The sequence below is a fragment of the Cryptococcus neoformans genome (genome assembly GCF_000091045.1).
Source record: "Cryptococcus neoformans var. neoformans JEC21 chromosome 3 sequence".
NCBI lineage: Eukaryota > Fungi > Basidiomycota > Tremellomycetes > Tremellales > Cryptococcaceae > Cryptococcus > Cryptococcus deneoformans.
Genome location: NC_006685.1, coordinates 1,927,165 through 1,950,500, shown reverse-complemented (window position 1 = coordinate 1,950,500; position 23,336 = coordinate 1,927,165). Strand labels below are relative to the sequence as shown.

Sequence of the window (23,336 nt, the reverse complement as noted above, 5' to 3'; positions counted from 1 at the left end):
GTTAATCATTCCGTTGATTATCAGTGCATCAAATTACTGACTTCTGAGTTTGAAAGAACTTCCGATTTTCAAACTCTGCGACCATTATTGAATGCCGGACGCCAGTATAAAGTTCAAGGAGACAATGTCCCTATGTCGACTTACTGACAAGAGAGATGGATGCAGCATGACGCACTTCACTTTTTTCCTGACTCTCGACACCAACCCCGTTCTCTTTCCACCACACAACGTTCACCTATCCATCTCCTGGCTCAACAGACATGCCATCGAATAATTATTAACACTCACTATCGTATTCACGCCATTCTATAATCGCCAACGTAACCATTCATAATGAGGGCAGCTCTCGTTTTGTTCCTCGCCGTTGGGCTCCTCCCCTCTGCTCTCGCCGCATCTTCTCTTCCTTCGCAAGTGTTATCACATGGTCCCACCACATTGGTCAGCGGATTACCAGGGTTTACTGTGCTTGATAATGTTTGGTACAGGAATCGCACTTTTTGTAAGCTCTTGATTTTTAGAAGGCGTTATTATCAGGTGAGAGGGATGATCGGGCTGACTTAATCGATCATCATAGATGTATTGGAGGATGAGAGTGAAATACCGCAGACCGATCGGCTTTTGACTCTCTCTCGCTCCAACTCTGGAACTCAGAGTGTGGAGAGGGTGAACTGGAAGGAGATGGTGTTCTATGATGGTGAAGATGGCAGTCCGAAGGAGGCTCAGGCGAAGCCGGATGTGGAAATTAAAGAACTGCATGGCATTACCTGTAGGCAACGTGTACATTCTTATTGTTTAAGTTAAATCTGACATACATAGTATTTTTCAACGATGGATGGGATGGCAAGTGGTCAGGCTACAAGTGGCTATACCACATGGTAGCCGAAGCTCTGTTAGGGAGTCTGAGCGTCCTATCATCCGTGCCACCTCTTCCGACGTCCATCCAATCACAAGGTCAAGACCAAGGTCAGGATACGAGGCAGGGTTTGGTGACATATGGTGGTGATGGAGAATTGCCGGACAGACTGGTAATTGCTTGGGACTATAATTGGGATGCCCGATATGGGTTGCCGAGAGCAGTGGCGGAGGCTTTATTTGGTGATGGTCAGTCGAAACAAAATCTGTTGAACCCTCGATCCAATGCTCATTTTCTCTTAGACAAATTGATCGAACCGGAGGAATGGACTCAAATGACTAGCCAAGATACGTGGATCTACTTTGAGAGAGGTATGTGAACATCCCCCACAGCTCGTCTGCCTATCGCTAATTCAACTCAAGTTCTCCTTGTGGATCGCAACACCGCCCATAGACACAACCTTCTCGCGCGTCAATGGTTCAAAATGGCCGTTGACGCATATAGACTCGCCTCTTCGCCATCCTTCTTCTTCCCGACCCGCCACGCCCTTCTATCACATTACGGTATTCGCACATACACCCGCTCGGCGCCCGGTTTACGATTAAGTGGGAAAAAGCCCAAGATCGTCTATGTCGATCGGCAGCGGACGCAGAGAAAATTCGATGTGGAAGTACACACGCAGCTGTTGAAGCAGTTGAAGAATATTGAAAAGGCTAAAAAGGCGGTGGTTGTGGATGCTGTATTGGAGGATCTGGAGAAGAAGGAGCAGTTTGAAATGTTTTCGGATGCTGATGTGAGTATGTTTGTGAATACTGGCTTTTGTTTTGCTCACCAAATTCCTGTAACTGTAGATCATTCTTGGCATTCACGGGAATGGGTTGGCGCATGAATTATGGATGCCCGAAGGCGGTATCATCATTGAAGTAAATCTCACACGCATCTCAGAAAAGACAACCAACCCTGACCCATCATTATCCATAGATCTTGCCTCCTCCCACTTTCCAGTACGACTACGCTCCTGTCAGTGCGGTATTGGGCCACATGCACATTATCTGGGTATGTCTCCACTCCCAGATCAATACGGCCGAGCAGGGCTAATTCAAACCTTTGTGATAATCCAGCAATACGATAAAATATACCCTCGCTATAAGTGGATACCCGAAAATAGGAAAAACGAAACTCTTATCCACGATGGATCACCTATCCCTGTACGCTTTTTTCATTCCATCATATACGAAGTGCTTTTTGCTGACGAGACGATTACCCTGATCAGCTTGATGTTGATCCTTTTACAAAGCTAGTTGAAGCTCTTGTTGACAGCATGTCATTCTCGTACCATTAGTCATCGTTGCTCTGATTTTTATGTGTTGTCTTTGGGAATTTGTGGTATAATGATATTTTTGGGTTCTATTCGGATCTCTGGACTTTTCGGGAATGGACTGTATGCCATGCAACTTGTATGTGCTCTATGTTTCTTGATCTGACTTTCTCTTCTCATCCTTCTTGACTTCTTTCTTCTTTTCCTTGCTCGGCTTAGGTAAGAACTTCTCAAAAAGTTTGATGGCTGCCTACTCTGAAGGTCAACACTTCAACCATTTGCCCAATCTAATCTCTTCCTCCCTATTCGTCTGGTTCTCTCTTTCTGCTACAGTCACTGCCAGTAAAAATGTATAATACTTCAACTCACATAAACTGGCTTCTTATTCTTCACTTTGCCTTTTGAGTCGAGTACATCTTCATTTTCAATTATGCAATACATCGTGACACAAAACAAGACTTTAAGCTGGTAGCTTATCCATCAGTTTCAGGTATATTATTTGAATCCATGAGGAGGGACAAGATAGTGCAGAGAAGGAGAATCCCATACCTTGGGCCACCAAGTGAGCGATCTCGTTTGATCTCTGAAAAGTAAGAGCTCAAGGTACTCCACCACAGACAGGATTGACCAGTACGACAACCTGTCCCCTCATCGCAGATCAGCAAGTAATTGTCAGTCACGTTCCATAGATAAATTGATTTCATCGATTCTACAGAAGACAGACATGTCACAAGGAAGAGAAGAGAGCTCACCATAATACCCTTTCTTGCCCCGATATGATAGATCTATAGCTACAGTACATGGGAATGAAGTAGATCTCCATCCATGGTATGAGGAAATGAAGATACCATGGGGCTGCGTACCTGCATGCATGAAGAGCTTTCTGTTAGTTGGAGTGAGATTACGAGAAGATTGCCAGTCGTTGACCCGTGTGAACTGACCAATAGACAAAATGGAGTACGATGAAGATACAGATGAGTATGTGCGGAGGGCCCAGGAGATCCAAAAAATCGTATAGGGGCGGACATAATCCTTTGATCTATCCCATTGCACAATCTCATTAGCCCCCATCATGCTGATCGCAGCCCCACAGGGGTGGTCTGCGAAGAAAGGGCGATTGTAAGAACGAAAAGGGAGAGGAGGAAAGAGGGAGGAAATGGACCCACCCAACCATCAACAATCTCACCCCCGTCCACATCCTCCGGCCTGGCCATCTCCTTCATCTTCTTCTCCTCCTTTTTCTCCTGTTTCTTCAGTGCTTCCTGCTCATCCCTCTCTGTTTGCTGGGCTAGGTGAATATGGTACAGAGCTGCCTGTTGGGCGGTTGACCAGGAAGAGGTGAGGGCGGCTGCTTCGAGTTCGGTAGGTTTTTTTGACATCTGGTTGGTTATGTCCAATTATCCGAGGAAAAAAGAAAAGCAGAGATGAGATGTAACTGACTTTGGCCATTAATAAGAAATGCTTCAAGATGAGGAGCAGATGAGCCATCAGTATGAGAACATCCTTTGTCTTCTTCCTTTGGAATCCGAGACTTGCTTTCGACAAGTAAGTCAGTAATGTAAAAATTCCTTTTGCATTTTCAAGCCCGAAAAGTCGAATTAATCTTCACACCTCTACCCTCTACAACAACATCTCTACACCCTGTGATGCACGGCCTCAAACATCATTCGCTAGCCCAGTGCCCAAAGATTTAGTTACAAATCAAAACCTAATTGTCAAACCCCTCCTGGTTCTTGATAACGACCTTCATATCCTGTCCAGCCGCTACGGCCTCAAACGCCTCTGTACTCTGCGTCAAAGGGAAGGTCTTAGTAATGAGCTGCTTGACATCGACCACGCCTCGAGAAAGGAGATCAAGGGCAGAGGGGAAGCAGGAGGCCGTGTATCGGGTGATACCCATGACATTGATTTCCTTGTTGGTAACAGCGAGGGTGGGGAAGCAATTGGTCTGGATGTGACCCAAGCCGACCGCGAGATCTTATGATAGGGTTGGATCAGCACCATGAATGAGCAAAGGTGATGGTAAGGGGTTGACTTACAGTTTCCACCTTGCTTCGCAATGGCGATACCCATGAGCATGCAATCTTCCGCCCCAGTAGCTTCCACAACCCTATCCACACCTTCCTCGGCCGTCAGCCCCGCTTCTTGAACAAAACCGGCTACAATCTTCTTGGCCCATTCCCATTTCTTGTCACCGATAGTCTCCTCATGGTCTTCGTCGAGTATCTCGCCATCACCCATCCCGGCACCGGACCCATCTTCCCCCAGAGCATGAGCAAGGGTTTCCGTGTCCCCATTGGCCATGCTACCGTTACCATTGGCGTGATCACCATTGGCGTGGCTACCTTTCAGTGAAGAAGTGGGTAAATCTTTGACGAGGAAGACGTGATCGATAATGGGTTTACCGGTAAGAGGTGAAATGTATTTTTTGGCGAATTCGACTCGTTGGGGATTATTGTCGAAAGCAATAATTTTGCGGGCAGAATAGGCGTGAGCTACAGCAGCTGAGATGAGGCCGATGGGACCGCAACCACTACGCAGGATACATAGTCAGAACATATTAGCTTTTTTGAGGATGAAAGAACTTGCAAGATGGCGACGGTCTTGTGGGGGCGAAGGTCGACTCGCTTTCCAACCTGAATACCAACCTATTCATCATCTAAATGAGTCTCACTGGGCCTTCACTGTACGAATAAGAAGCAAAATTTAAACTTACGGCAAGGGGCTGAATACATCCAGCTTCTTCCCATGAAAGATGGTCAGGAATATGGGGCGCCATATCAGCGGGTAGGGCGAAGTACCTGAGGGTATCGGGTCAACAACTTGGCTTCTTCTTAAACGAAACTGGGGCGTACCTGGAGAGAGATCCGACTGATCCCGGAGCACCGCAGTAGTGCATGTCTAGATGATGCCTTAGCCTTGATTTCGTTTATAAAACCTCACAGGAGAATACCTACTCAAACAGATGTTGACTTTTCCCTCTTTACAGTTGATACACCTTCTACAAGGCAATCCAGGCTCGACTAAATGCCCAAAACAAAACCCACATGAGTCTCTCATATATCTGGCTTCAACCATTTCACTTACTGGCGACACGGTCCCCGACTTTGTGGGTTTTGACCAGATCTCCAACAGCGATGACCTCTCCCGAACTCTCGTGGCCCATCACAATAGGCTCAGTAACAGGACGGCCGCCGACTCCTCCGGCAAGGTAGTTGTGCAAATCAGAACCGCAGATACGTGAAAGGATCAAAAGACATGTTAGCTTTCCAGCTGTTTTATCGTACTCCTCACAGTGAATTAACTTATCTGTAGCGACAACTTTGACCAAGACGCCGTCCGGCTGGAGAATAGGCATGGGCCTGGGCTTGACTACAATGTTTCTTTTCTTGAGCAGGATGCATGATGTGTTGTCTGGGAGGTTGAGTTTCGTAACCTGAGGTGGTTGAGTCTTGTTAAGAAAGTGGAACTCGGCCATGATTGCTGTTTTGTTTATGGGCTATTTGTTACTCAGTTTATAGATAAATAATATAGTTGAATGGATGATTAGAAACCAAAAGTTTGAAAACTGCTAGACCGTCTTTTCTCCGTAGATATATATCAGTATCTATCGCACGCCGAGACATCCACCCGATGTCGACATCAGAGTGTTCGCTGTGTTCGCCCGACTATTTTCGGCCCGAGCCACGAATAGCCGGACCGGAGACGGGAGGCTATTCCCCCGTCATGAGATCACCACTTTTATTCTTATAAGAGGCCCTAATCGAAAACTCCAGTTGCTAATGAGATGAGGATTTGATTACAAGTAAGATTAGTCGGTGCCTGGAAAGAATGCCGTGCTATGCCGTCGAGAATGCGTCCACCTGACTGCCACCCAGCAATAACAATTGGTACTACTATGTATTTAGTTTATCCCTATTGTTATTTCCTCTCTGGCTTTTCTCCTTTTTAAAAACTGCACTTGCCCCGTCAGGTGGCCTCGATTTTTATTGACGAGGATATGCCGACTTTCGATTCGGGTCTTACCGACTACCTCACGTATCTATCATATCTCTGTCTCATAATACCTGTTTCTCTGTTACGCCAACTACATCTCCTTCCGGCGGTGGCGCGACCGGTCTCAAAAGAAGGGATAGAGGAAAAAGAACGGCCGATACAGAGTAATAACAGTGGTAATAAAAGAGGTGTCTTGCTTAGAGCTCGCAACGGCCCATCTCCACTGTCTATCAAAGCCATCATCCATCGATAAAACACAACGGGATTTACATCAAAAAAAAAAGAAAAAAGAAATGTATCATTCTTTTAATCTCTTTGATCTTTAGCAAATAACCATAGGAATCTCAAACAACACGATATCATAATACTCTGCCTCCATCACACTCGCCCACTCTCCACCGACATCATCTCCCATTGCTGATGAGGAGCCTTTTCCTTTACCCTTCCGGGCAGAAGAGTCGCGAGAAGAATTGTTGAGGTAAGCGTAATGGGTTGTTATGGATCGGAGAGTTTTCGCTGCCGTTTTGCGATCGGGCTACGGAGGCGGAGGAAACGAGAATGAGAGAAGTAGGGCAAGAAAGAAAGAAAAGGGTTAGTAACCGTTTTTAGCAAGGAATACGAGTAGAAGCACGGAAGGAGACGTACTTTGATGATGACACCGGCGTAGTCTGCAGGTAAACCGTACCGGAGTACACTCTCAACAAAGAGACGGACTGTCTTGAGGTGTGCAAGGATTTGATAGGCCTCTGAAAAGTTTATTCTTGTCAAGCGTAACAGCCCAGTCTACGACCCAAGTGTGTCAGATGGGGACCCAAATGACGTTTTCCTCTTTTTGAGGAGGCGGGAGGGATGGGGAGGAGAAAGAAGGCATACTCACCCATAACTCCTTCTCCTCTATCTCCAGCTCTGCAAGCTGCCTCCTTTGCTTCTCAAGTGCCGAATCGTCCCAAGTAAAGTCTCTAACAATAAATCTGTCACCTAACATTAGTCTATGTGTCCCCTTTATTCACTGAAGGGATAGAGAAAGAAAAAACTTGCTTGTTTTCTCGACACTTGTGGATAAAATCGTCTCGGACCTTTTTAAATACGGTTACAGTCTGCAAAACATACTCATCATCCGAAGCGATTTGTCTGAACATTGTAGAAACAATATCGTCAGTCTCGCAGTTACAACATTTTCCCTGACAAAAACACTCACTGGGAGCTGCGGGGCACGACCATGCTTGTCAAACGTTCATACTTATTGGACCAGTCCTTTGCGAGGTTCCTGCCACGCTTCGTCAGATAAGAGCACGGATACGGATACGGTCCCTCCGCTCTCCCCCAACAGGTGTGAGGACTGAATGAAAAGACTCACTTTGGAACGGCGACGATAAGAGTTTCAAGATATTCGCTATCTTCTACCAGGTGCTCCTTCTTTACAATGTCCAGCAATGACCGTTGAGAAAGGTTACCACTTTTGTGACATTATCAGTGTGCGGCAGCCACAGCAATTGTTAGAGAGGGCAGTGACATACATTTGCTTTCGTTGAAGGGTTGTCAAGCCGCCCTTGGCAAGGTTATAAGATTGCGCCTTTTCCCTTTGCGTAGCTTCGATAACGGCCATCTCCTAAATAGCACACAGACCCCAAGTCCAGTCAGCCCTCAGTTTTAATCATTATTTATCACATTTCCAAATGCCATGCCAAAAAATCCAATCACAACTTACCTTACTTAACGCTCCAACGACTTCCGTCACCTTGCCTCCCTCACCCCACCTTCCTTTATCCCATTTGAACCCATCCCCTCCAGCCATCAAATACTCCTCCGCCGGACGGTCATTCACCCTCGCATGCTGTGCGATTTTGCCATTATCATTATCCACTAATGAACGGAGTTGGTCGAGCAGTTTGGAAGCAGTGGTTGTGAATGCAGAATCAATCTTGGGGAGAGAGTCAGAGAGGGTTAAGAGGGAAGATAGTGTTCCAGCCTAGTATTCCGTGGCGTTACTCCCATCATTAGTCACTTCTATCTACCTAATACATCCAATCTGCTAGCATCTTTGCGAAACGACGCACCTTGAGCTCGGGTATCTCCCATTTAGCAGCAAAGACGCCCGGGATCTCCTGCCTGACTTCGTTGAGCATGACATCGGGATCACCATCCTTGAGAGGGGCTGATATAAGCCAATAGCACAAATCAGAGGGCATCTCTTGGGTCTATCTGTAGGTTGCCGTTGCAGTCGTTGGTGTTGTTTATTGAGATGGAGGATCGATTCTGGATTAATACGTTGTGCTCGTCGGTTGGCTTGATTTACCTCCATTCACCGCTCGCTCGATAGCCCGTTGTTCCTAATGACGCGCCGCGCGCCTTGTTAGACATGCCTGTTGTTTTGTCAGAAGCATAGGCATGGTTGGAGAAGGCACGCGGCCTAGACCTCCACCATCGGCAAATGATCGACAGCGTCTCGCCGGGGGAGATCCGTCAGCGTCATCGGAAACGTATTTCATTTCAACAGACGCTTTTTCTTTGTTCGCTGTCACTTCTGCATACTCTTTCCTCTGCCATCTCTATCTTCCTAGCAGCACACCATGTGGTCGAGCATATCTCGAACATCAACCAGACTTTCAATTCTCCGGTCGACCCCACTCACCAACCATTGCCCACCAACTCTTCCCCTTCCCCGCTCCAGGACCGCCTTTCCACCCTCTCTGACTCGGTCCGCCCCCATCTCTCGTGCCCTCCACACCACCCGCCCCTCGTACGCAAAGTACGAGCGTTTCGACCAAAGACCGAGTTTTGGCGGATCCCCAGGTCCTAGTGGAGGCGGCCCCACACTTTGGCAGTATGTTAAACGGAGAATGGGAGGGGATAGAGCTGTGTGGGTCTATGGGATTGGGATTGGTGGTGGAGGTATTTATTATGTGACCCAGTGAGTTGGTGCTTATCTGGTAACAACAAAATGAAAAGGCTTGCTTATGACACATTCCTTTCTTTGTTTAGTCTTGAACGAGTTCCCGAAACAGGAAGATTACGTTTCATAGATGTTGACGAAGCCCAAGAACGTGAACTGGGACGTCAAACCCAGCTCCAAACATTATCAGAATATGACCGCGCCCTCCTCCCTCCTAATCACCCGATAAGCAAACGGGTAAGGAAGGTTGCAACTCGTATCATCGAATCGAGTGGATTGGGCAGGGTCAAGTCGAGTGGAGAGATGGGTGCTATTGAGGGGACAGTGCCCGCTTGGGGTGGAGGAGTGGATGTGAAGGATATATTTATGGGAGGTGGAGAGGGTGGTAAGGAGGTGAGGGAAGGGAAAGATACGGAATGGGAGGTATGTGTCTGAACCTAATCTAGCATATGCTTCCATATCTATCCTTGGCACTGGCTCATACTCGATTTTGATAGGTATATGTCATTGACGACAAGAAAACCAAGAACGCTTTCGTCCTCCCTGGTGGGAAGATCTTTGTCTTTACAGGTATCTTGCCCGTCAGTGCCAACGATGATGGATTGGCCACTGTTCTTGGGCACGAAATCGCGCATCAAGTGGCTAGGCATCCTGCGGAGAGGATGAGCTCTATGAAGGTTCTCTTTGCTCTTGGGCTTTTGTTGGAGACTCTTGGGCTTGATGTAGGTGTTAGTCGTCTACTCTTGACTTTTATGCTGCAGTAAGTTACATCAATCTCTTTTTTTCGTCTCATCTTGGATCCCAAATTGACGGTGCGTGTACTTGTTAGGTTGCCGAACTCGAGAAAGAATGAGAGTGAAGCCGACTTTATCGGTCTCCGTCTCATGTCGTACGTATACATCTCATTCCTTTCCGTTTCCCGTATATAATCGTCATTTATTATTTCCAAAATCTGAACTGACACATGAATTCCCCCCTTTCCCCGGTAAACTGGCAAACAGACGAGCGTGCTTCGATCCTACTGAATCTTCAAAAATGTGGCAACGCATGTCAGCTTCCGAAGGCGGTAAAGGCCTGTCAGTCGACTTTCTTTCTACTCACCCAGCCAATGCGAAACGTATAAAGCAGCTTGAGAATTGGATGCCCGAGGTAAGCCCCTTGCTTCCCCTCCTCCATCAATCCTGTCCTTCCACCCTTCCCTTCCCGCCGTTACATGTGAGCTAATCATCCAATTCATCTCATTCTTTTTAACACATGCAAAAAACCAACAGGCACAACAAATTAGAGCTGCAAGTCCTTGCGGAACAACGTCGGACAATTTCAATGGATTCTTAGATGCTGTTAACCCTAATGGGGGAACTTATGGCTCAAGACTTTGGTAAAGTAAGGGGGTATATATCCAGTTGGGCGGGAAGTCATTGGGAACTGAGGGGAGAAAAATCCTGATCCCGTATTAGTATAAAGGTGTAAACGGTATAATAGCATGCAGCATGATAATGTGTGATCGGTGGCAATCTTTCTCCTTCCTTAGTTATGTATCAAGGTTGTCAACAGACACCATCAGTGATAACTCCATCTCATCCAGCGCTGCAATGTCTCCAGGTCCAGAATTTTCCATCTATTTTTTATGCATAGTATGATGTCATGATCGGCGCTGTGTGTCTCCATAGTTACTTCACATCAACAAAACCCGTGATGTGGGTGTATGTACTATGGGGATATACTTTCTCAGTCATAGGCGGGCGAAGAAGAAGCAGCGCAGCACCACATGAAAGAAAGAAAAAAAGAAAAAGATTGACCGGTTAGTTTGTCCGCTGGATGATTTTTCAGCGGATTCCCCTTCCTTTTTGGTGTTCTTATCTTACTCATAGGAACAGTGGGCCGCCCTATGTAGATTATTATTCAATACGAAAGGGCGGCTGCGAAGTGATATAAAAAACGGCTTCGACTGACAGTAGAAGAACGAACGTTTCCCATCTCAATTATTCGCCCGCCGGAAGCGTATCACACTTCCTCCTCCCCTTTCGAGTCGAGCTTTCGGTCCGAACCGATCAACGACGCATTTTAGCCTCCACTTATCCTATCCCAGCAGTTTATCCACTCCTATTCTCGCTCTTATTCATACATCTCTCATCCATCTTTCCTGCTTTGTATATACCTTTGATCGTTTTTGATATCTTCACCTCATTTCTCTTACTCTTACGCTCCACAACAACAAAAATACCAAAGTAAAATACAAAACAATGGTGCATCAACCCGACAATCCGCCTGTCGCGTCCACCGAGTCTGGCGGACCAGCGACGAGCCCAACCTTGGAGGAGAGGCCTCATGATTTCCGCTATGAGGTGTGTTCGTTCTCTGGACAATGAGAGGAAAAGGGGAGAAATGTCAGAGCTGATAAGCAACTAATTGACAGATCGTCCAAGGATACTTTATCCAGAACGGGCCTCAACCCAAGCATATCAAGTTTGAAGACCTTGTAAGCTTTGCTCGCACCATCCCCACCTCTCTTTACACTAAAGGCCCCACCCATTATCACTGTCAACTTGAACCTTCTGCTCTATGGATGTGGCTGACAGTCACTCTATGATTATTTGCTATATTGCTGTATGTTTTTAGCTGAAGAGAAGCTTTGGATTAATCGATACTAGTCCCGAGAGATGGAACAAGCTCAAAGCGTCGATCAAAAAGTTACAAGATCAAGCGCCCGAGGGTGTTTACTACAAGGTAATGTTCCTTGGTTAGTGACTCCTTTTTTTGGATGGCATGTCATGTCATCTTGGAAATAAACTGGGGCTGAAGCGTGGCTATGATAGCGAGACACGGCCAAGGATGGCATAACTTTGGTTCTGCCAAGCACGGCTTAGACGTAAGTCTAGTATTTTGCAAAATCAACTATTCTTATCTAACACCTCACTTTTTTGACTTGATGCATTACCAGAAATGGGAAGAGTACTGGACCTATCTCAACAACGACGATCAAATCACCTGGGGTCCCGACCCCGAACTAACACCCTTGGGGAAATCCCAAGCCCAAGCTGTAAACCGTTGCTGGGTGGCCGAAGCTCCCTTGGGCGCACCAATCAAGTCAGAAGAGATGAGATGGTACGTCTCCCCGATGATAAGGACGGGTCAAACGTTGGAAGAGAGTTGGGGGGCGTTGCTGGGGAGGGCGCCGGAAGTTTGGGAAGATTGGAGGGAGGTGTATGGCGGGCATACTTGTGATAAGCGGTCGACCAAGGTGAGTCACTTCCTCTCTCTCTCGCATTCTTTTTCTTTCTTTCCCTTTCCTTTGTACCGTCTTATTCTCTCCCTCTCGCTCTTTTTCCATTCATTATCGCACAAGATGCATCGGACTAATCGTGGAAATAGACTATATTACAGAAAAGGTTCCCCTACTTTAAGATCGAAGAAGGGTTAACGGAAGAAGATGAGCTATGGAAGGCGGACGATCGAGAGACAGACGCGCATATGCAGATGAGGGCACAAAGGGCCATGGATAGATTGTTCGGTAAAGATGGTGCAAAAGAGACTTGTAGGTGTCCCATCCAGCATGCCTGATCCACCTGGGGCGGAACAGGGATATCCCTTACTAATGGCGGTTCTAAAATACTATTTTAGATATCTCCCTAACGGCTCACTCTGCAATTTTGCGCAACTTGCTTGCAGTACTTCACCATCAGGCGTATCCATTAGCTACGGGGGAGATGATCCCTGTTGTGGTCAAGGCTACCCAATTAAGAGCCGATTCGTAATTTGTCCCATCAGAAAACTGCGACTTTTTTTAGCTCGAACTGGATAGATCAAAATTGGATGGGTTTGGTTCGACGAAATACAATTTTTCTGGTTGATGCATCCAGGTGCACACATGTTAATATACTTTGTACATTTTGGAGGGCCCCCCCCTTTCCGTTCCTTTCCTTCCCTAATCAAATTTCATTCACTCTTTTCGCTTAGCGATCGTAACCCTTACAGCTCTATGATCACTCCACCTCCCATTCCAACCCTCCATATCCCCTTCCACCCAGTTATCCACACACGCATACCTCACAACCGTCCATCCACCTCTTGATTTTCCTCGTTTGGAGGGATCATTACTGTCCACCTCGGCACCGAGCATGACGAAATCGATTCTTGTGGCATTTCGAGCGCCGGGAGGGGCGAAATCAGTGTATGTCAGATGGGGGCCGTAAGGGCGGGTTTGGAGAGGGATGATGGTTGAGAAAGCAGAAGCGGAAGAAGAGGAGGAGGTGAGAAGGTTAGTGAAGCTGTCAAGGAAGGTAAATGATGGTTGGCCAGAGGGTAAGGGATGGAGGGAGGTGATATTCTTGTATCCATCCTCTTGCGGCGGTGAGTCTTGAAATTGAATGTTAGCAATCAGCGTCACCCTGCAATCGATTTGATCAACCTACTGAAATCACCAAAAAAGACCACTGGTGCCACCACAGGTGGCTTCTCCTTTCGCTCGACATCATGTACCCAATGCCAAATTGCAGATCTGATTAAGAGACTACTTTCCGCTCTAGCTCTCACTCCCAAATGATCATAGTGGGTGTTGACAGCATGAACCAGCTCTCCACCTTTGTCCTTGTTTTTGTAGCGGAGAGTCAGAAGAGTCGCAATGCGAGGTAAAGCCTGATTTTGGCCAGTCAAAAAGATGACAAGTTACCGTTTGATCAACCAAAAATCATGCGAAAAAGCGATAGTGACGTACAGCATCCCAGCCCTTGGATCCAGGGACATTGGGTGTGCGGGATAACCACATTGTACCCCACCTTACCAGTTCGAATTTGGTACGATCGAAAAAGATGGGACTATACTCCCCGCCTTGCTTGCCGTCATCGCGGCCTGAACCTACGTGCGAGTACGTCTCGCCCAAAAGTTCCTGCAAGTCTTCAAGTTGATCATGGAAGACTTCCTTTGTATATGCACAAAGTCAGTATTCCCACTGAAATGGTAAACCAACTACCGCGAGGGGATGGCTGCTCACCTGACAGCCGAGGATATCGAGTGGGCCTGTGGATAAAAGCGCATCGACCAAACGGGATTTACGTTCTGACCACGGTTTCTCGGCGAATACGTTTTTGGGATCAGCTGGGGGGGACCACTGATGGCCGTTTCTCCTGTACAGGACAAAGTCAGTGATCGTGCAATTGTTCAGAGCGACTCCGGTATCCAATCTGATGACGAGCGTACACGTTTACGGTTGCGATGTGGATCTGTTCAAGAGGGCTTTCTTGGGAGAAATGTCCCAGGTTACTGTTCTCTGGCCTGCTTACCATGCTTGCGCTGTTGATTTGATACAAGGAACTCTTTATTTAGAGAAGATGGATACACACAGGAGATGTATACGCCTAGCCATATTCACTCGCAGTACGTACGTACTATCGACCGGCTGTGATCATCGCCGCGATACGTCGGGGGCCCCGCATCACGTTCCGAGCTTTTATTTATCTCTTGTTTTTTTCCTTCGGCGTGACTTCATTTCCCATTCACCTCCCAATCCCCCCAATCCATCTCCTTAGACACCTATCTTCACCATCCCATCACCATAGATCAACTCACCATGTCAAACGAGGAGGCTGAAAAGAAGATAGCGGTCGAGGGTCAAGAGCCTATTGATGAGATGCCGAAGGAGAAGACGAAAGAGCAAGCGAATGAGTGAGCCTCATCTGATTTTAGGACTGCTGTAATGGACACGACTGATTACCATGTCAGTGAAAGCTCCCAAGTCAAGGATCACGACTTTTATTTCAACTTTTACTCATCCCTTCAGAATCAGCAAGTTGCAGTTTCCATCAGAGCGTTTATCAAGGCCAAAAAAAAACAGCTAACTAATAACCTCCGTTCCATCACAGAGCAAACATGATTGGGGACGTGGCACGTACAGGAACTTATAGGAAAGCTATCCTTGGTAATGCAGCGGTGGCGTTTGCTGGAAAGACGGTGCTCGATGTCGGTGCTGGTGAGTTTTGGCAATGGGATTCCTCGCGAGAGTCTCGTATGATAAGGTGTGGGATGCTAACGCCTAGGGAAAAACAGGTTCTGGAATCTTGTCCTATATGTCTGCTCAAGCGGGTGCCAATCAAGTCATTGCTCTTGAAGCTTCCTCAATGGCTGAAAAGATTGAAATCGTTCGTCGTTCCCTTTTTGTAAACACGCAACAACATGATCGCTGACACAGCTGCTTATACAATAGATGGTCAAAGCTGCCAAGAGCGGCCGGACGAACCCACACCTCAAAGACCGTATACGGATTGTCCGAGGTATGGTGGAGAATAAAAGAGTCCAAGAACAAGTGTTACAGACTGGTAAAGTCGATACTATCGTATCGGAACCTATCGGCGTGATGCTTTTGCACGAACGAATGGTCGGTCTACAGCAGTAGCAAGAGAACCCAGCTTCTGATATGCTTCATGTGTAACCTTGTACTGACTGTTCATCTTTGGCAGGTCGAATCATTCATCCTCGCGCGTGATCTTTTCCTCAAACCTGGAGGTCAGCTCTTACCCTCAGCTGGACATATCTTCTTCTGCCCCTTCTCAGACGAAGGTCTTTATAATGAAACTGATCAAAAGGCGCAATTCTTCAACAACACCCTGTTTGGTAAGAAAGAAAATTCTCCTGATTCACCCTTTTCGAAGCATGGGCGGGCTGATTTGGTGTTGATGTGCTTCTAGGAACCGACTTTTCTGCATTATACGACGCCGCGAGAGAAGAAGTATTCGGTAAGCATCTGACAACTTGTCCTTGACAATCACACCGATTTTTTTCTGAAACTAATTTAAAACGCACTAGCCCAACCCGTCATCGGCATGTTCCCACCTACCAGCCTTATATCCACCCCTTGTCCTCCTAAATCTTTCGACTTTTACACCTGCTCCAACGACGATCTTCTCGAATTCACCATCCCCATTGACTTTATCGTCTCCCGCACTTCTCTCGTACACGGTCTGGCCTCGTGGTTCGATCTCGACTTCCAGCCGAGGCCAGCGCCAACGGAGGAAGACGTAAACTGGAATTTCCCCGTGGCGCCCAATAGCGCTTGGCAGTGGATGACGCAGGAGCAGCCGCTGAATCCTGGTCCCACCCCGCCTCCACCAGCCGACGGGCTCACGGTGACACTTTCAACAGGGCCTAATGGTGAGTAGGCTTCCTTTTTTTTCTTTCCTTGAGCGCTGTAGCCGTTAACACGTGTCTCGCCATTGTTGAAAACCAGTCCCTCGTACACACTGGCAGTAAGCGCCCGCCTTTTCCCTCTATACAAAATCGACTTTGCCGCTGACGTTTGTTCCACCTCTCACCTTTTCTTTCCCCTCTGCTCGCTTACCCGACTCTTCCCCCACCCACAGACAAGCCCGCCTCCTCCTCCCTGAACCCCTCGCAGTCAACAAGGCCGAACGTCTCACCGGCTCCATCCACTTCAAAGTCAACGATGCCCGCTCATACGACCTTGTCTTGGATCTGCAAGTAAACCGGCCCGGACCGGAATGGGATCCGAATCCGTTGAAAAGGAGGGCAAAGTATGCGTTGCAGCAGCAGTGTTTCAAGTGAGTTTTGCTGCCGTGTTGTGATTGCATTTTATAATTGAACGATGCTGATGGGCCCCCTTTTTCTTATTCTTCGTCATTCTTTTTGTTTTTGTTTCTCAACGCATTATTAGTTATTCGTATAACCCTGATGCGAATATGGGTACAGTGGGATTCAATGGTTTGCCTGCCTAAGAAGGCACCAAACAGGTGGTTCTGAACCTTTGGGGCTTTTTGGCGACATTCCTGAAAGTATCTTGGATTGCTTGTGTTTCTTTTTTTTTCCTTTTTTTTGGTGTATATACCAGATAAAAATTGTTCCAATCAACAGCTGGGACAAGAGGAAGGCGAGGGGGAGAGGGAACGAAGATCACCCCCCCCCCCCCCGTTCTGTTTTCTTTGGATCGATTTACCTATTTACGAATCTGTCAATTAGAATTACCAAGATTTTATTTTTTTATACAGTGCCTTTTCCCTTCAAAAACCAAATCCAATGCAAGAAGGATATCCTTGTGCAAAAAGAAATGGAGTTTTTGGTGTTTTCCCGATCTAATCTACAATCTTGAACCCTTCTTCTTCTTCTTCCATCTCCCCCGCCCCCCCAAAAACCCCCCTCACCCCAACCCCAGCCAAGACACAGCCCTCCCCCAACTTCTCCCTCAACCAACCCCTCGCTTCCAGCCCGGTACAATGCAGCGGTACCACCCACCGCGGCCTCGGCTGGACTCTGCGGGTGATGAAGTCGATCGTCTGTCGTGCGGGCTGGTGGGCAGTGGGAACGAGGTGGAGGCCGGCGATGAGGGCGTGGATGGGGCGGGAGAGGGGAAGGAGGGAGGTGAGGACGTTGGATATGCCGGCGTGGGAGCAACTGGAGATTGTCAGGGTTCAGGGGTGAACAGGATGGTGTGGATGGGACGTACGAGCTGAAGACGACGAGACCTTTACCTTTGACGTCTACCACGACGTACCGTTCATCCATAATCATCTAAATTGGTAAAAAAAAAAAAGGGGGGAGATCCATCATTTTGAGCAAGTCCCGATAACACACAACAAAAGAACCGGAGAACTCACTGTATCGGTAAACCACCCTTCCTCCCCCGTACTCTCATCCTTCTCCCACCTCACCCCTCCCACCACCCCCTTTTCGTAATCCACAACTCTTTTAATCTCTCCGCTCACCCCGATCCCCGTCTTCCCCTGGTCCCCGTTTCCGCTTTTGGAACCAACGACAATCTCATGAGGCTCATCGTGCAAATCGACTTTTCCACCGGCGGCTTTGATCTCCTCAAAGGTAGGGTCAGCGGGGAGGTTGCAGAATGGTTCGGGGTTGGACGGGCGGGCGATGCCTCTGCGGGTGGGGCGGGATGGATGGAGGTCGATTTGAAGTTTGGTTCTGGTTATTCCTTCTTGTTGCGCCTGCTGCGCCTGCTGCTCCTGCTGCTCCTGGCGCAGCTCGAGAACTCTTACAATCCCACCGGAATGATCTCTATGCCAATGCGAAAGGACAAGCGCATCAAGCTGCACGAGGTCCACCGACATGGCAGCCACGTTCCGCTCAATCGTCTTTGGTTCCGGTCCAGAGTCGAGGAGAACCGAGTAGGTGTTTCCGCCTATGGTCGTTTTCTACCGGTTTTCCCCGCAAGGAGAGAAGAACCAAAACGCAGGAACCAAGATATCAGATATCAACGAGGTGTGTAATGATCCTTGGATCAAAGAAAGGGAATCACAGAGAGAGGGAGAGACACGTACGAGGAGGATAGAGAGACCATGGGCGCCACAGCAATAGTTGTCAAAATCCATGATGGGTAGACCTGTAAGGGGGTCTTTGGGAGCATCGGGCGAGGCGAGATGCTGCGGCAGTTCATGGGTAAACTCTGAAGGCAAGGTGGAAAACCTGCCATGTTTAGTCAGCTTTCACTTTGTACAGGCCGCAGGAAACTATGACTAGACTGCATTTACCATTCGACAACTGGGAGGTCGTGGTCAGTACAAGTATTTGGATAGGCAGGGAGTAGACGTACAGTTATCGACGAGGATGAGGACCTCGAGTTTGTCTACCGGAGTCAAGTCCAGTGGGGGAGACATGATAGGCGTGGTGGGAAAGAGCTGAAAGGAAAAGATCGAGCGAGAGTGACGTAAGGTGGGGCGAGAGATAAGATTGTGTGCCTGGATCCATCATTTCCAGTACTTCGAGATGCATGACGGCAGTATGGTACTGGTACAGTCTGGATTGTCTGGAGACGTCTGCTATGACATGCTGGTGCATTGCGTGCCTCGTGCCTGGTCTATCCGCGCAGGCGGCGCTGAACACGTCACGTGACTGCCCAACCACGCTGTCTCATCTCCGCTGCAACTGGTCTCCCTCATCCCAACCGCCATGGCCGCCCTCGTGTCGCTCCTCCGCGCCCGCCCCGGGCCCCGGCTGCCTGTGGCCGCCCGCGCCACGCTCGCCACCCGCCTCCAGTCCACCGCCCCGCCGCCTTACGTGATCAACGGCCAGGCGTTCCCACGTGACGCGCACTCGAACACGCCCCCCTCCATCCTCGCCAAGACAGACCGCAGCCTCCACCTGCGCCCCGCCCACCCGATCGCCATCCTCCGCCGGATCATCGAGCGCCACTTTGCCGACTACACCCCCCTCGCGCCCGCCTCCCCCGCCGTGTCCGTGTGGCAGAACTTTGACCAGCTCGGCTTCCCCCCCGACCACCCGGGCCGCAGCCCGTCGGACAGCTACTACCTCAACAAAGACTACATGCTGCGCACCCACACCAGCGCCCACGAGGTCGAGAGCTACCGCCGCGGCCTCGACAGGTGGCTGCTCAGCGCAGACGTGTACAGGCGGGACGAGATCGACGGCTCGCACTACCCCGTCTTCCACCAGATGGAGGGCACGCACGTCTGGCCGGTCTCCGAGCTCCATACGCTGCCCGCGCTCAACGCCCAGCTCGAGGCGTCCCTCGCAGCGTGCCCGATCCTCATCGAGGACACCACCCGGATCTCGCCCTCCAACCCGTACCAACCCACCCACGACCCCGTCCACGCGGCCGAAATCACGAAACACCTCAAGCACTCGCTCAACGGCCTCATCTTCCGTCTTTTCGGCCACGTGGCCGCCCAAAGGCAGGGCGGAGGAGCGCCAAAGGAACCCCTCCGCGTCCGCTGGATCGAGGCGTATTTCCCGTTCACCTCGCCGAGCTACGAAGTCGAAGTCTGGTGGGAGGGCGAATGGCTCGAACTGCTGGGGTGCGGCGTCGTCATGCAGAAGACACTGGACGAAGCCGGCGTGCCCGACAAGGCAGGCTGGGCATTCGGACTCGGCCTCGAACGGCTGTCCATGGTCCTCTTCTCCATCCCTGATATCCGTCTGTTCTGGACAACCGACCAGCGCTTCCACTCGCAGTTTTCACAGGACCAGATCACGACGTTTGTACCGTACAGTCGCTACCCCGAATGCTATAAAGACATGAGCTTTTGGCTGCCCGTGGGGTCCGTCGGAGTCGCCGGGAGCGAGGGCGAAACTAAAACAGGTAGCGGCAGTGCTGCAGCAGGAGTGAGCGCAGCCGGGGGGAAGGGAAGAGTGTTCCACGAGAATGATTATTTTGAAATCGTCCGAGAAGTCGCAGGCGATCTCGTCGAGACCGTCTCCCTTGTACGTCCCGTCTCTCTCTCTCTCCCTCGCCATAACTGACTCCCCCCGCCCAGATCGACGAATTCACCCACCCGAAAACCAACCGCCAATCCCGATGCTACCGACTCAACTACAGGCACATGGACAGGTCGTTATCAAACGAGGAAGTGAATGTGTTGCAGCAAGAGGTGCAGAAGAGGGTGGTGGAGGAGATGGGGATTGAGATGCGGTAGGGCGTGGGCCGGGCGGAGAAGCAGAATGGGGGATGGGGATTTTAGATTTTCTATTTGCATCCAAAGAGGCCATCTAGGCATCTTCCAACATTATACATCTATGCACGACTCAATTTCAGTCCCATAGAACACATCTGGTGATTGGTTCGGGTCCTGTTCTTGACATTTCAGATACATTCCATCCCATTCACTCCCACACTCATTTCTTAATCTCCACCCTTAAGTCTTCTGTCTTCCAATCTTTCAATGTCCGATTTCCGAGTTCCAAATTGTGTTTTGTTTCCTTTGGATGATAAAAAACTGATTTGGAGAGTTGCAAGTGACAGCTAGAATAAGAGTAAAAGAATAAAGTATAATTGAAATATTTCAACTGTATAAAAAAAACGCTCTCGATCGAAGAAAAGAAAAAAAAAACACGACTTTTTTTCCTCCCATTCATTTCTATCTGTCCCACTCTATCCCTCTCTCACAAACCAATTTCTACATTCCCTCCGAATCCCAGCCACGAGCCTTCCGCACTTCTTCACAACTCTGCTTTGCAACGCTCCGCCATCCGCCATCCACCATCCCCAGCCTCCAGCCTCCACCCAAACCTCCCACTCGTCTTTCTTGGCGCAACACATACTTCCAATTTCCAGCTTTTAATTCCCGACTTCCAAACCCCAGGCCAGGCTCCTGAATACAACACATCATTCATAAGTTCAAGTATATGCCAACGTTCTCTTTCTTTCGTTTAAAAAAGAAGAAGAAGGATTATTTTTAGCTGGCAGGAGCAGCGGGGACTTCGCCTGTAACGGGTCCCTCTGCTTCGTTCTGGGAAATGTCCCCGAGGTTGTGGAAGTCTGAATGGGAAAAAAAAAAAGTCAAAACGTTAGTATAAACAGAGAATGAATTGCAAAAAGAAAACAAAAGGACTTGCCAAGAATTTCGCTGTACATCATCACCTTCCAAGTATCCACCGGCAAATCGGCATCGTTAAAACTCCAATCAAACACCTCTGCGGCAACAGGCTCATCGGTAGGATCATGGTAAGGTGCAAGGTACTCGTGCGCAAGACCTTCCGCGGCGGATATACGGGTACGAGGGTCAAACACGAGCATCTTCTCTAACAAATCAAGAGAAACAGGGTCGGCATTGGGGAACTTGGTGGAAAATGGGACCTTTTCGCGCTTGGGCAGACTCTGGACGAAGCGGAGAGTGTTTTCAGAGGCGATAGTTTGAATGACATCGTCCGGCGGGGTACCGAGCAATTCGGTGATGATTGAGAATTGGTTCACGTGGTCCTTTCCGGGGAATAATGGCTTGCCCTCCAGCATCTCCGCAAAGATACAGCCGGTACTCCAAATGTCGACTGATCTTGCGTGGTCAGCATGGCTGTCAATGAAGACCCAAAATAAAACTTTTTGACTCACCCGCGACATCATACTTTTGCCATGTCAACATGATCTCGGGTGCTCGATAGTACCTCGTAGAAACATAACCAGTCATCTGAGGGTCTTGGATCCTCGCAAGGCCAAAATCGCAAATTTTTAAGTCACAGTTCTCGTTGACGAGAATGTTTGAAGGCTTCAAGTCTCGATGGACTACACCGGCAGAGTGGACATACTTGAGGCCACGGAGGATTTGGTAAAGGAAGTATTGGATGAATTGCTTCTCAAGAGGGCGAGAGGTAAGGAGTCGATGAAGGTCGGTACCGAGCAGCTCGGTGACAAAGTAACTAGTTGATAATGTCAGCGGGCTCCCGTTCTTTGGTATGCATCGATTAAACAAAACTCACATATCTTCGAGGGGAGAGATGAAAATGTCACTAAGAGAGATAATGTTCTCATGTCTCAAGTGTTTGAGAAGCTTGAGCTCTCGGTAAGTCCTCTTGGAAAGAACCGGGGTTGAAAACGGCTTCATAATCTTCTTGATAGCCACAGAAGTTCCAGAGAGCTGATCCTTGGCGGAACTGCATCAACAGGAAAGTTTTGTCAGTTCACATGTGTACATTGACATGCAGGTCGAACAGATGCTTGGTTGAAGAACCAAAAAGAGGATGGTGGCCTGAGAAAACGTGACTCACCAGACGAGACCGAAAGCGCCCATACCGACAGGTTGGAGGTCGACATAACGCGTGGTAACCTCAAAAACCTATCCATGGAGAAAGCTCATCCATCAGCGTCGTGGTCTTGTCTTTGAAGACCTCTTCCATCCGGTGTATCGACAGAATCAACATGACATGGCCGAGTGGAACAACGGAAAAACAAAAGCCGCGTGTTCGTAGGTTGGCTGGAAGAGCAGATCACGACGGTGGTGGGAAAAGAGAAAGAGCAATAAAAAAAAACATACGGTTCCAAAGATGGAGAGCTTGACAAAATCGGCCATGGTCTATACTGTTGAGACCTAATGGAGGATGTTGAATTTATTCGGGTGGTTGTGAAAGTGCCGTAAAAAGCAGGGTTGGAAAAGGATGGGATTGAGGAAGCGTGTGAGCTTATAGACTGTTTCTAAAAGAGGAATCGCAAAGAAAATGGATGATGGATGCTTACCGGTTGGTATACGGATGAAAAGTATAAGTGAGTGTGTTTAAAAGGATGTGGATGGAAAATGCAGAGTGAGACGGCTGACTGTTCGCAATAACGGCTCTGTGCAGTCGACAGGGGAATCCTTGCCCGCACTTTGACACTGCGTTGGCTGTAAACGTCCCTTTCCCAAGCGCTCTCTTTGCTGGAATTGCCGCGCCTATCTCCCTCAAAGGCCCAAAGATGGTCCTTTAGGCTCGCGTCTTTCACGGCAATTACAAAGTGGTCAACGGCGATACGTCAGTGGCGTGCATAAAAATCACACTACCCTGGAAACCGTCCAAGTCCGGAATCCGCTGCTGCCGTCAGTGCCCACTTCTCA

The 23,336-nt window shown here is 48.7% G+C and overlaps 11 protein-coding genes across 12 annotated transcripts; 5 read left to right on the top strand and 6 right to left on the bottom strand.

The window, feature by feature from the left end:
- The first annotated feature begins 186 nt into the window (after window positions 1–186).
- On the top strand, window positions 187–2,583 carry CNC06680 (expressed protein). The gene is made up of 9 exons (XM_569918.2): window positions 187–499; window positions 575–766; window positions 817–1,101; window positions 1,156–1,224; window positions 1,276–1,646; window positions 1,705–1,776; window positions 1,835–1,909; window positions 1,975–2,061; window positions 2,127–2,583. Exons 1-9 carry the CDS (start codon window positions 334–336, stop codon window positions 2,193–2,195), a joined length of 1,386 nt encoding a protein of 461 aa, XP_569918.1. The 5' UTR covers window positions 187–333; the 3' UTR covers window positions 2,196–2,583.
- CNC06675 (hypothetical protein) lies at window positions 2,309–3,711 on the bottom strand. Of its 2 annotated transcripts, XM_024658467.1 has the most exons (7): window positions 3,612–3,711; window positions 3,338–3,550; window positions 3,111–3,210; window positions 2,924–3,038; window positions 2,721–2,811; window positions 2,541–2,636; window positions 2,309–2,421 (listed from the first exon to the last, which is right to left on the bottom strand). In XM_024658467.1, exons 2-7 carry the CDS (start codon window positions 3,548–3,550, stop codon window positions 2,320–2,322), a joined length of 717 nt encoding a protein of 238 aa, XP_024514322.1. In that variant the 5' UTR covers window positions 3,612–3,711; the 3' UTR covers window positions 2,309–2,319. The 2 variants fall into 2 exon arrangements, with proteins under 2 accessions (XP_024514322.1, XP_024514321.1); XM_024658466.1 differs by having other exon boundaries at window positions 3,338–3,711.
- A 44-nt stretch (window positions 3,712–3,755) lies between these two features.
- On the bottom strand, window positions 3,756–5,709 carry CNC06670 (xylitol dehydrogenase, putative). The gene is made up of 7 exons (XM_569917.2): window positions 5,259–5,709; window positions 5,129–5,194; window positions 5,027–5,072; window positions 4,888–4,972; window positions 4,761–4,819; window positions 4,211–4,704; window positions 3,756–4,148 (listed from the first exon to the last, which is right to left on the bottom strand). The coding sequence occupies exons 1-7, from the start codon at window positions 5,647–5,649 to the stop codon at window positions 3,880–3,882; spliced, it is 1,410 nt and encodes a 469-aa protein (XP_569917.1). The 5' UTR covers window positions 5,650–5,709; the 3' UTR covers window positions 3,756–3,879.
- A 538-nt stretch (window positions 5,710–6,247) lies between these two features.
- On the bottom strand, window positions 6,248–8,441 carry CNC06660 (conserved hypothetical protein). Its single transcript, XM_569948.2, has 9 exons — window positions 8,225–8,441; window positions 7,876–8,136; window positions 7,685–7,776; window positions 7,525–7,623; window positions 7,366–7,434; window positions 7,206–7,298; window positions 7,045–7,138; window positions 6,813–6,950; window positions 6,248–6,702 (listed from the first exon to the last, which is right to left on the bottom strand). Exons 1-9 carry the CDS (start codon window positions 8,354–8,356, stop codon window positions 6,490–6,492), a joined length of 1,191 nt encoding a protein of 396 aa, XP_569948.1. The 5' UTR covers window positions 8,357–8,441; the 3' UTR covers window positions 6,248–6,489.
- Window positions 8,442–8,688: 247 nt separating this feature from the next.
- On the top strand, window positions 8,689–10,549 carry CNC06650 (conserved hypothetical protein). Its single transcript, XM_024656896.1, has 6 exons — window positions 8,689–9,078; window positions 9,150–9,487; window positions 9,562–9,820; window positions 9,890–9,949; window positions 10,062–10,209; window positions 10,332–10,549. Exons 1-6 carry the CDS (start codon window positions 8,738–8,740, stop codon window positions 10,440–10,442), a joined length of 1,257 nt encoding a protein of 418 aa, XP_024512525.1. The 5' UTR covers window positions 8,689–8,737; the 3' UTR covers window positions 10,443–10,549.
- A 540-nt stretch (window positions 10,550–11,089) lies between these two features.
- Window positions 11,090–12,923, top strand: CNC06640 (conserved hypothetical protein). The gene is made up of 7 exons (XM_024656895.1): window positions 11,090–11,405; window positions 11,477–11,539; window positions 11,680–11,800; window positions 11,877–11,929; window positions 12,002–12,301; window positions 12,433–12,595; window positions 12,682–12,923. The coding sequence occupies exons 1-7, from the start codon at window positions 11,304–11,306 to the stop codon at window positions 12,813–12,815; spliced, it is 936 nt and encodes a 311-aa protein (XP_024512604.1). The 5' UTR covers window positions 11,090–11,303; the 3' UTR covers window positions 12,816–12,923.
- On the bottom strand, window positions 12,918–14,389 carry CNC06630 (conserved hypothetical protein). The gene is made up of 5 exons (XM_569915.1): window positions 14,257–14,389; window positions 14,051–14,183; window positions 13,775–13,978; window positions 13,473–13,695; window positions 12,918–13,416 (listed from the first exon to the last, which is right to left on the bottom strand). The coding sequence occupies exons 1-5, from the start codon at window positions 14,340–14,342 to the stop codon at window positions 13,001–13,003; spliced, it is 1,062 nt and encodes a 353-aa protein (XP_569915.1). The 5' UTR covers window positions 14,343–14,389; the 3' UTR covers window positions 12,918–13,000.
- Window positions 14,390–14,558: 169 nt separating this feature from the next.
- CNC06620 (protein-arginine N-methyltransferase, putative) lies at window positions 14,559–16,956 on the top strand. The gene is made up of 11 exons (XM_024656894.1): window positions 14,559–14,721; window positions 14,779–14,841; window positions 14,919–15,025; window positions 15,103–15,194; window positions 15,260–15,430; window positions 15,513–15,666; window positions 15,741–15,788; window positions 15,859–16,203; window positions 16,280–16,298; window positions 16,413–16,610; window positions 16,724–16,956. Exons 1-11 carry the CDS (start codon window positions 14,627–14,629, stop codon window positions 16,782–16,784), a joined length of 1,353 nt encoding a protein of 450 aa, XP_024512524.1. The 5' UTR covers window positions 14,559–14,626; the 3' UTR covers window positions 16,785–16,956.
- Window positions 16,957–16,976: 20 nt separating this feature from the next.
- CNC06610 (hypothetical protein) lies at window positions 16,977–18,841 on the bottom strand. Its single transcript, XM_024656893.1, has 7 exons — window positions 18,611–18,841; window positions 18,549–18,558; window positions 18,339–18,483; window positions 17,661–18,212; window positions 17,510–17,574; window positions 17,058–17,457; window positions 16,977–17,002 (listed from the first exon to the last, which is right to left on the bottom strand). Exons 1-6 carry the CDS (start codon window positions 18,672–18,674, stop codon window positions 17,139–17,141), a joined length of 1,155 nt encoding a protein of 384 aa, XP_024512540.1. The 5' UTR covers window positions 18,675–18,841; the 3' UTR covers window positions 16,977–17,002; window positions 17,058–17,138.
- Window positions 18,842–18,969: 128 nt separating this feature from the next.
- Window positions 18,970–20,572, top strand: CNC06600 (phenylalanyl-tRNA synthetase, putative). The gene is made up of 2 exons (XM_569913.2): window positions 18,970–20,238; window positions 20,292–20,572. Exons 1-2 carry the CDS (start codon window positions 19,342–19,344, stop codon window positions 20,448–20,450), a joined length of 1,056 nt encoding a protein of 351 aa, XP_569913.2. The 5' UTR covers window positions 18,970–19,341; the 3' UTR covers window positions 20,451–20,572.
- Window positions 20,573–20,583: 11 nt separating this feature from the next.
- CNC06590 (mitogen-activated protein kinase, putative) lies at window positions 20,584–23,079 on the bottom strand. The gene is made up of 7 exons (XM_569949.2): window positions 22,982–23,079; window positions 22,782–22,835; window positions 22,516–22,583; window positions 22,228–22,401; window positions 21,863–22,167; window positions 21,370–21,801; window positions 20,584–21,292 (listed from the first exon to the last, which is right to left on the bottom strand). The coding sequence occupies exons 2-7, from the start codon at window positions 22,815–22,817 to the stop codon at window positions 21,210–21,212; spliced, it is 1,098 nt and encodes a 365-aa protein (XP_569949.1). The 5' UTR covers window positions 22,818–22,835; window positions 22,982–23,079; the 3' UTR covers window positions 20,584–21,209.
- Between the last annotated feature and the right edge of the window lie 257 nt (window positions 23,080–23,336).

Coding starts and splice junctions, on each gene's coding strand:
- CNC06680 (XM_569918.2), top strand. CDS start 334: ATGAGGGCAGCTCTCGTTTTGTTCCTCGCCGTTGGGCTCCTCCCCTCT. Junction 1,647..1,704: donor AAATGTTTTCGGATGCTGAT/GTGAGTATGTTT, acceptor CTGTAACTGTAG/ATCATTCTTGGCATTCACGG. Junction 1,777..1,834: donor AAGGCGGTATCATCATTGAA/GTAAATCTCACA, acceptor CATTATCCATAG/ATCTTGCCTCCTCCCACTTT.
- CNC06675 (XM_024658466.1), bottom strand. CDS start 3,659: ATGGCTCATCTGCTCCTCATCTTGAAGCATTTCTTATTAATGGCCAAA. Junction 3,211..3,337: donor GTGAGATTGTTGATGGTTGG/GTGGGTCCATTT, acceptor GCAATGGGATAG/ATCAAAGGATTATGTCCGCC. Junction 3,039..3,110: donor ACTCCATTTTGTCTATTGGT/CAGTTCACACGG, acceptor CTCTTCATGCAT/GCAGGTACGCAGCCCCATGG.
- CNC06670 (XM_569917.2), bottom strand. CDS start 5,649: ATGGCCGAGTTCCACTTTCTTAACAAGACTCAACCACCTCAGGTTACG. Junction 4,820..4,887: donor GATGTATTCAGCCCCTTGCC/GTAAGTTTAAAT, acceptor GATGATGAATAG/GTTGGTATTCAGGTTGGAAA. Junction 4,705..4,760: donor CACAAGACCGTCGCCATCTT/GCAAGTTCTTTC, acceptor TATCCTGCGTAG/TGGTTGCGGTCCCATCGGCC.
- CNC06660 (XM_569948.2), bottom strand. CDS start 8,356: ATGCCCTCTGATTTGTGCTATTGGCTTATATCAGCCCCTCTCAAGGAT. Junction 8,137..8,224: donor GGGAGATACCCGAGCTCAAG/GTGCGTCGTTTC, acceptor ACGGAATACTAG/GCTGGAACACTATCTTCCCT. Junction 7,299..7,365: donor GTCGTGCCCCGCAGCTCCCA/GTGAGTGTTTTT, acceptor TACAATGTTCAG/ACAAATCGCTTCGGATGATG.
- CNC06650 (XM_024656896.1), top strand. CDS start 8,738: ATGTGGTCGAGCATATCTCGAACATCAACCAGACTTTCAATTCTCCGG. Junction 9,079..9,149: donor GGTATTTATTATGTGACCCA/GTGAGTTGGTGC, acceptor TTCTTTGTTTAG/TCTTGAACGAGTTCCCGAAA. Junction 10,210..10,331: donor TTGAGAATTGGATGCCCGAG/GTAAGCCCCTTG, acceptor AAAAACCAACAG/GCACAACAAATTAGAGCTGC.
- CNC06640 (XM_024656895.1), top strand. CDS start 11,304: ATGGTGCATCAACCCGACAATCCGCCTGTCGCGTCCACCGAGTCTGGC. Junction 11,540..11,679: donor ATATCAAGTTTGAAGACCTT/GTAAGCTTTGCT, acceptor GTATGTTTTTAG/CTGAAGAGAAGCTTTGGATT. Junction 11,930..12,001: donor CTGCCAAGCACGGCTTAGAC/GTAAGTCTAGTA, acceptor ATGCATTACCAG/AAATGGGAAGAGTACTGGAC.
- CNC06630 (XM_569915.1), bottom strand. CDS start 14,342: ATGGTAAGCAGGCCAGAGAACAGTAACCTGGGACATTTCTCCCAAGAA. Junction 13,696..13,774: donor GATCCAAGGGCTGGGATGCT/GTACGTCACTAT, acceptor GGCCAAAATCAG/GCTTTACCTCGCATTGCGAC. Junction 13,417..13,472: donor GGTCTTTTTTGGTGATTTCA/GTAGGTTGATCA, acceptor TTCAATTTCAAG/ACTCACCGCCGCAAGAGGAT.
- CNC06620 (XM_024656894.1), top strand. CDS start 14,627: ATGTCAAACGAGGAGGCTGAAAAGAAGATAGCGGTCGAGGGTCAAGAG. Junction 14,722..14,778: donor ACGAAAGAGCAAGCGAATGA/GTGAGCCTCATC, acceptor TTACCATGTCAG/TGAAAGCTCCCAAGTCAAGG. Junction 15,667..15,740: donor CTTCAACAACACCCTGTTTG/GTAAGAAAGAAA, acceptor ATGTGCTTCTAG/GAACCGACTTTTCTGCATTA.
- CNC06610 (XM_024656893.1), bottom strand. CDS start 18,674: ATGTCTCCCCCACTGGACTTGACTCCGGTAGACAAACTCGAGGTCCTC. Junction 17,575..17,660: donor AAGGGTGGTTTACCGATACA/GTGAGTTCTCCG, acceptor TTACCAATTTAG/ATGATTATGGATGAACGGTA. Junction 17,458..17,509: donor GGTCTCGTCGTCTTCAGCTC/GTACGTCCCATC, acceptor GACAATCTCCAG/TTGCTCCCACGCCGGCATAT.
- CNC06600 (XM_569913.2), top strand. CDS start 19,342: ATGCTGCGCACCCACACCAGCGCCCACGAGGTCGAGAGCTACCGCCGC. Junction 20,239..20,291: donor TCGTCGAGACCGTCTCCCTT/GTACGTCCCGTC, acceptor CCCCCCGCCCAG/ATCGACGAATTCACCCACCC.
- CNC06590 (XM_569949.2), bottom strand. CDS start 22,817: ATGGCCGATTTTGTCAAGCTCTCCATCTTTGGAACC. Junction 21,802..21,862: donor GCAAAAGTATGATGTCGCGG/GTGAGTCAAAAA, acceptor ACGCAAGATCAG/TCGACATTTGGAGTACCGGC. Junction 21,293..21,369: donor GATGTACAGCGAAATTCTTG/GCAAGTCCTTTT, acceptor TTTCCCATTCAG/ACTTCCACAACCTCGGGGAC.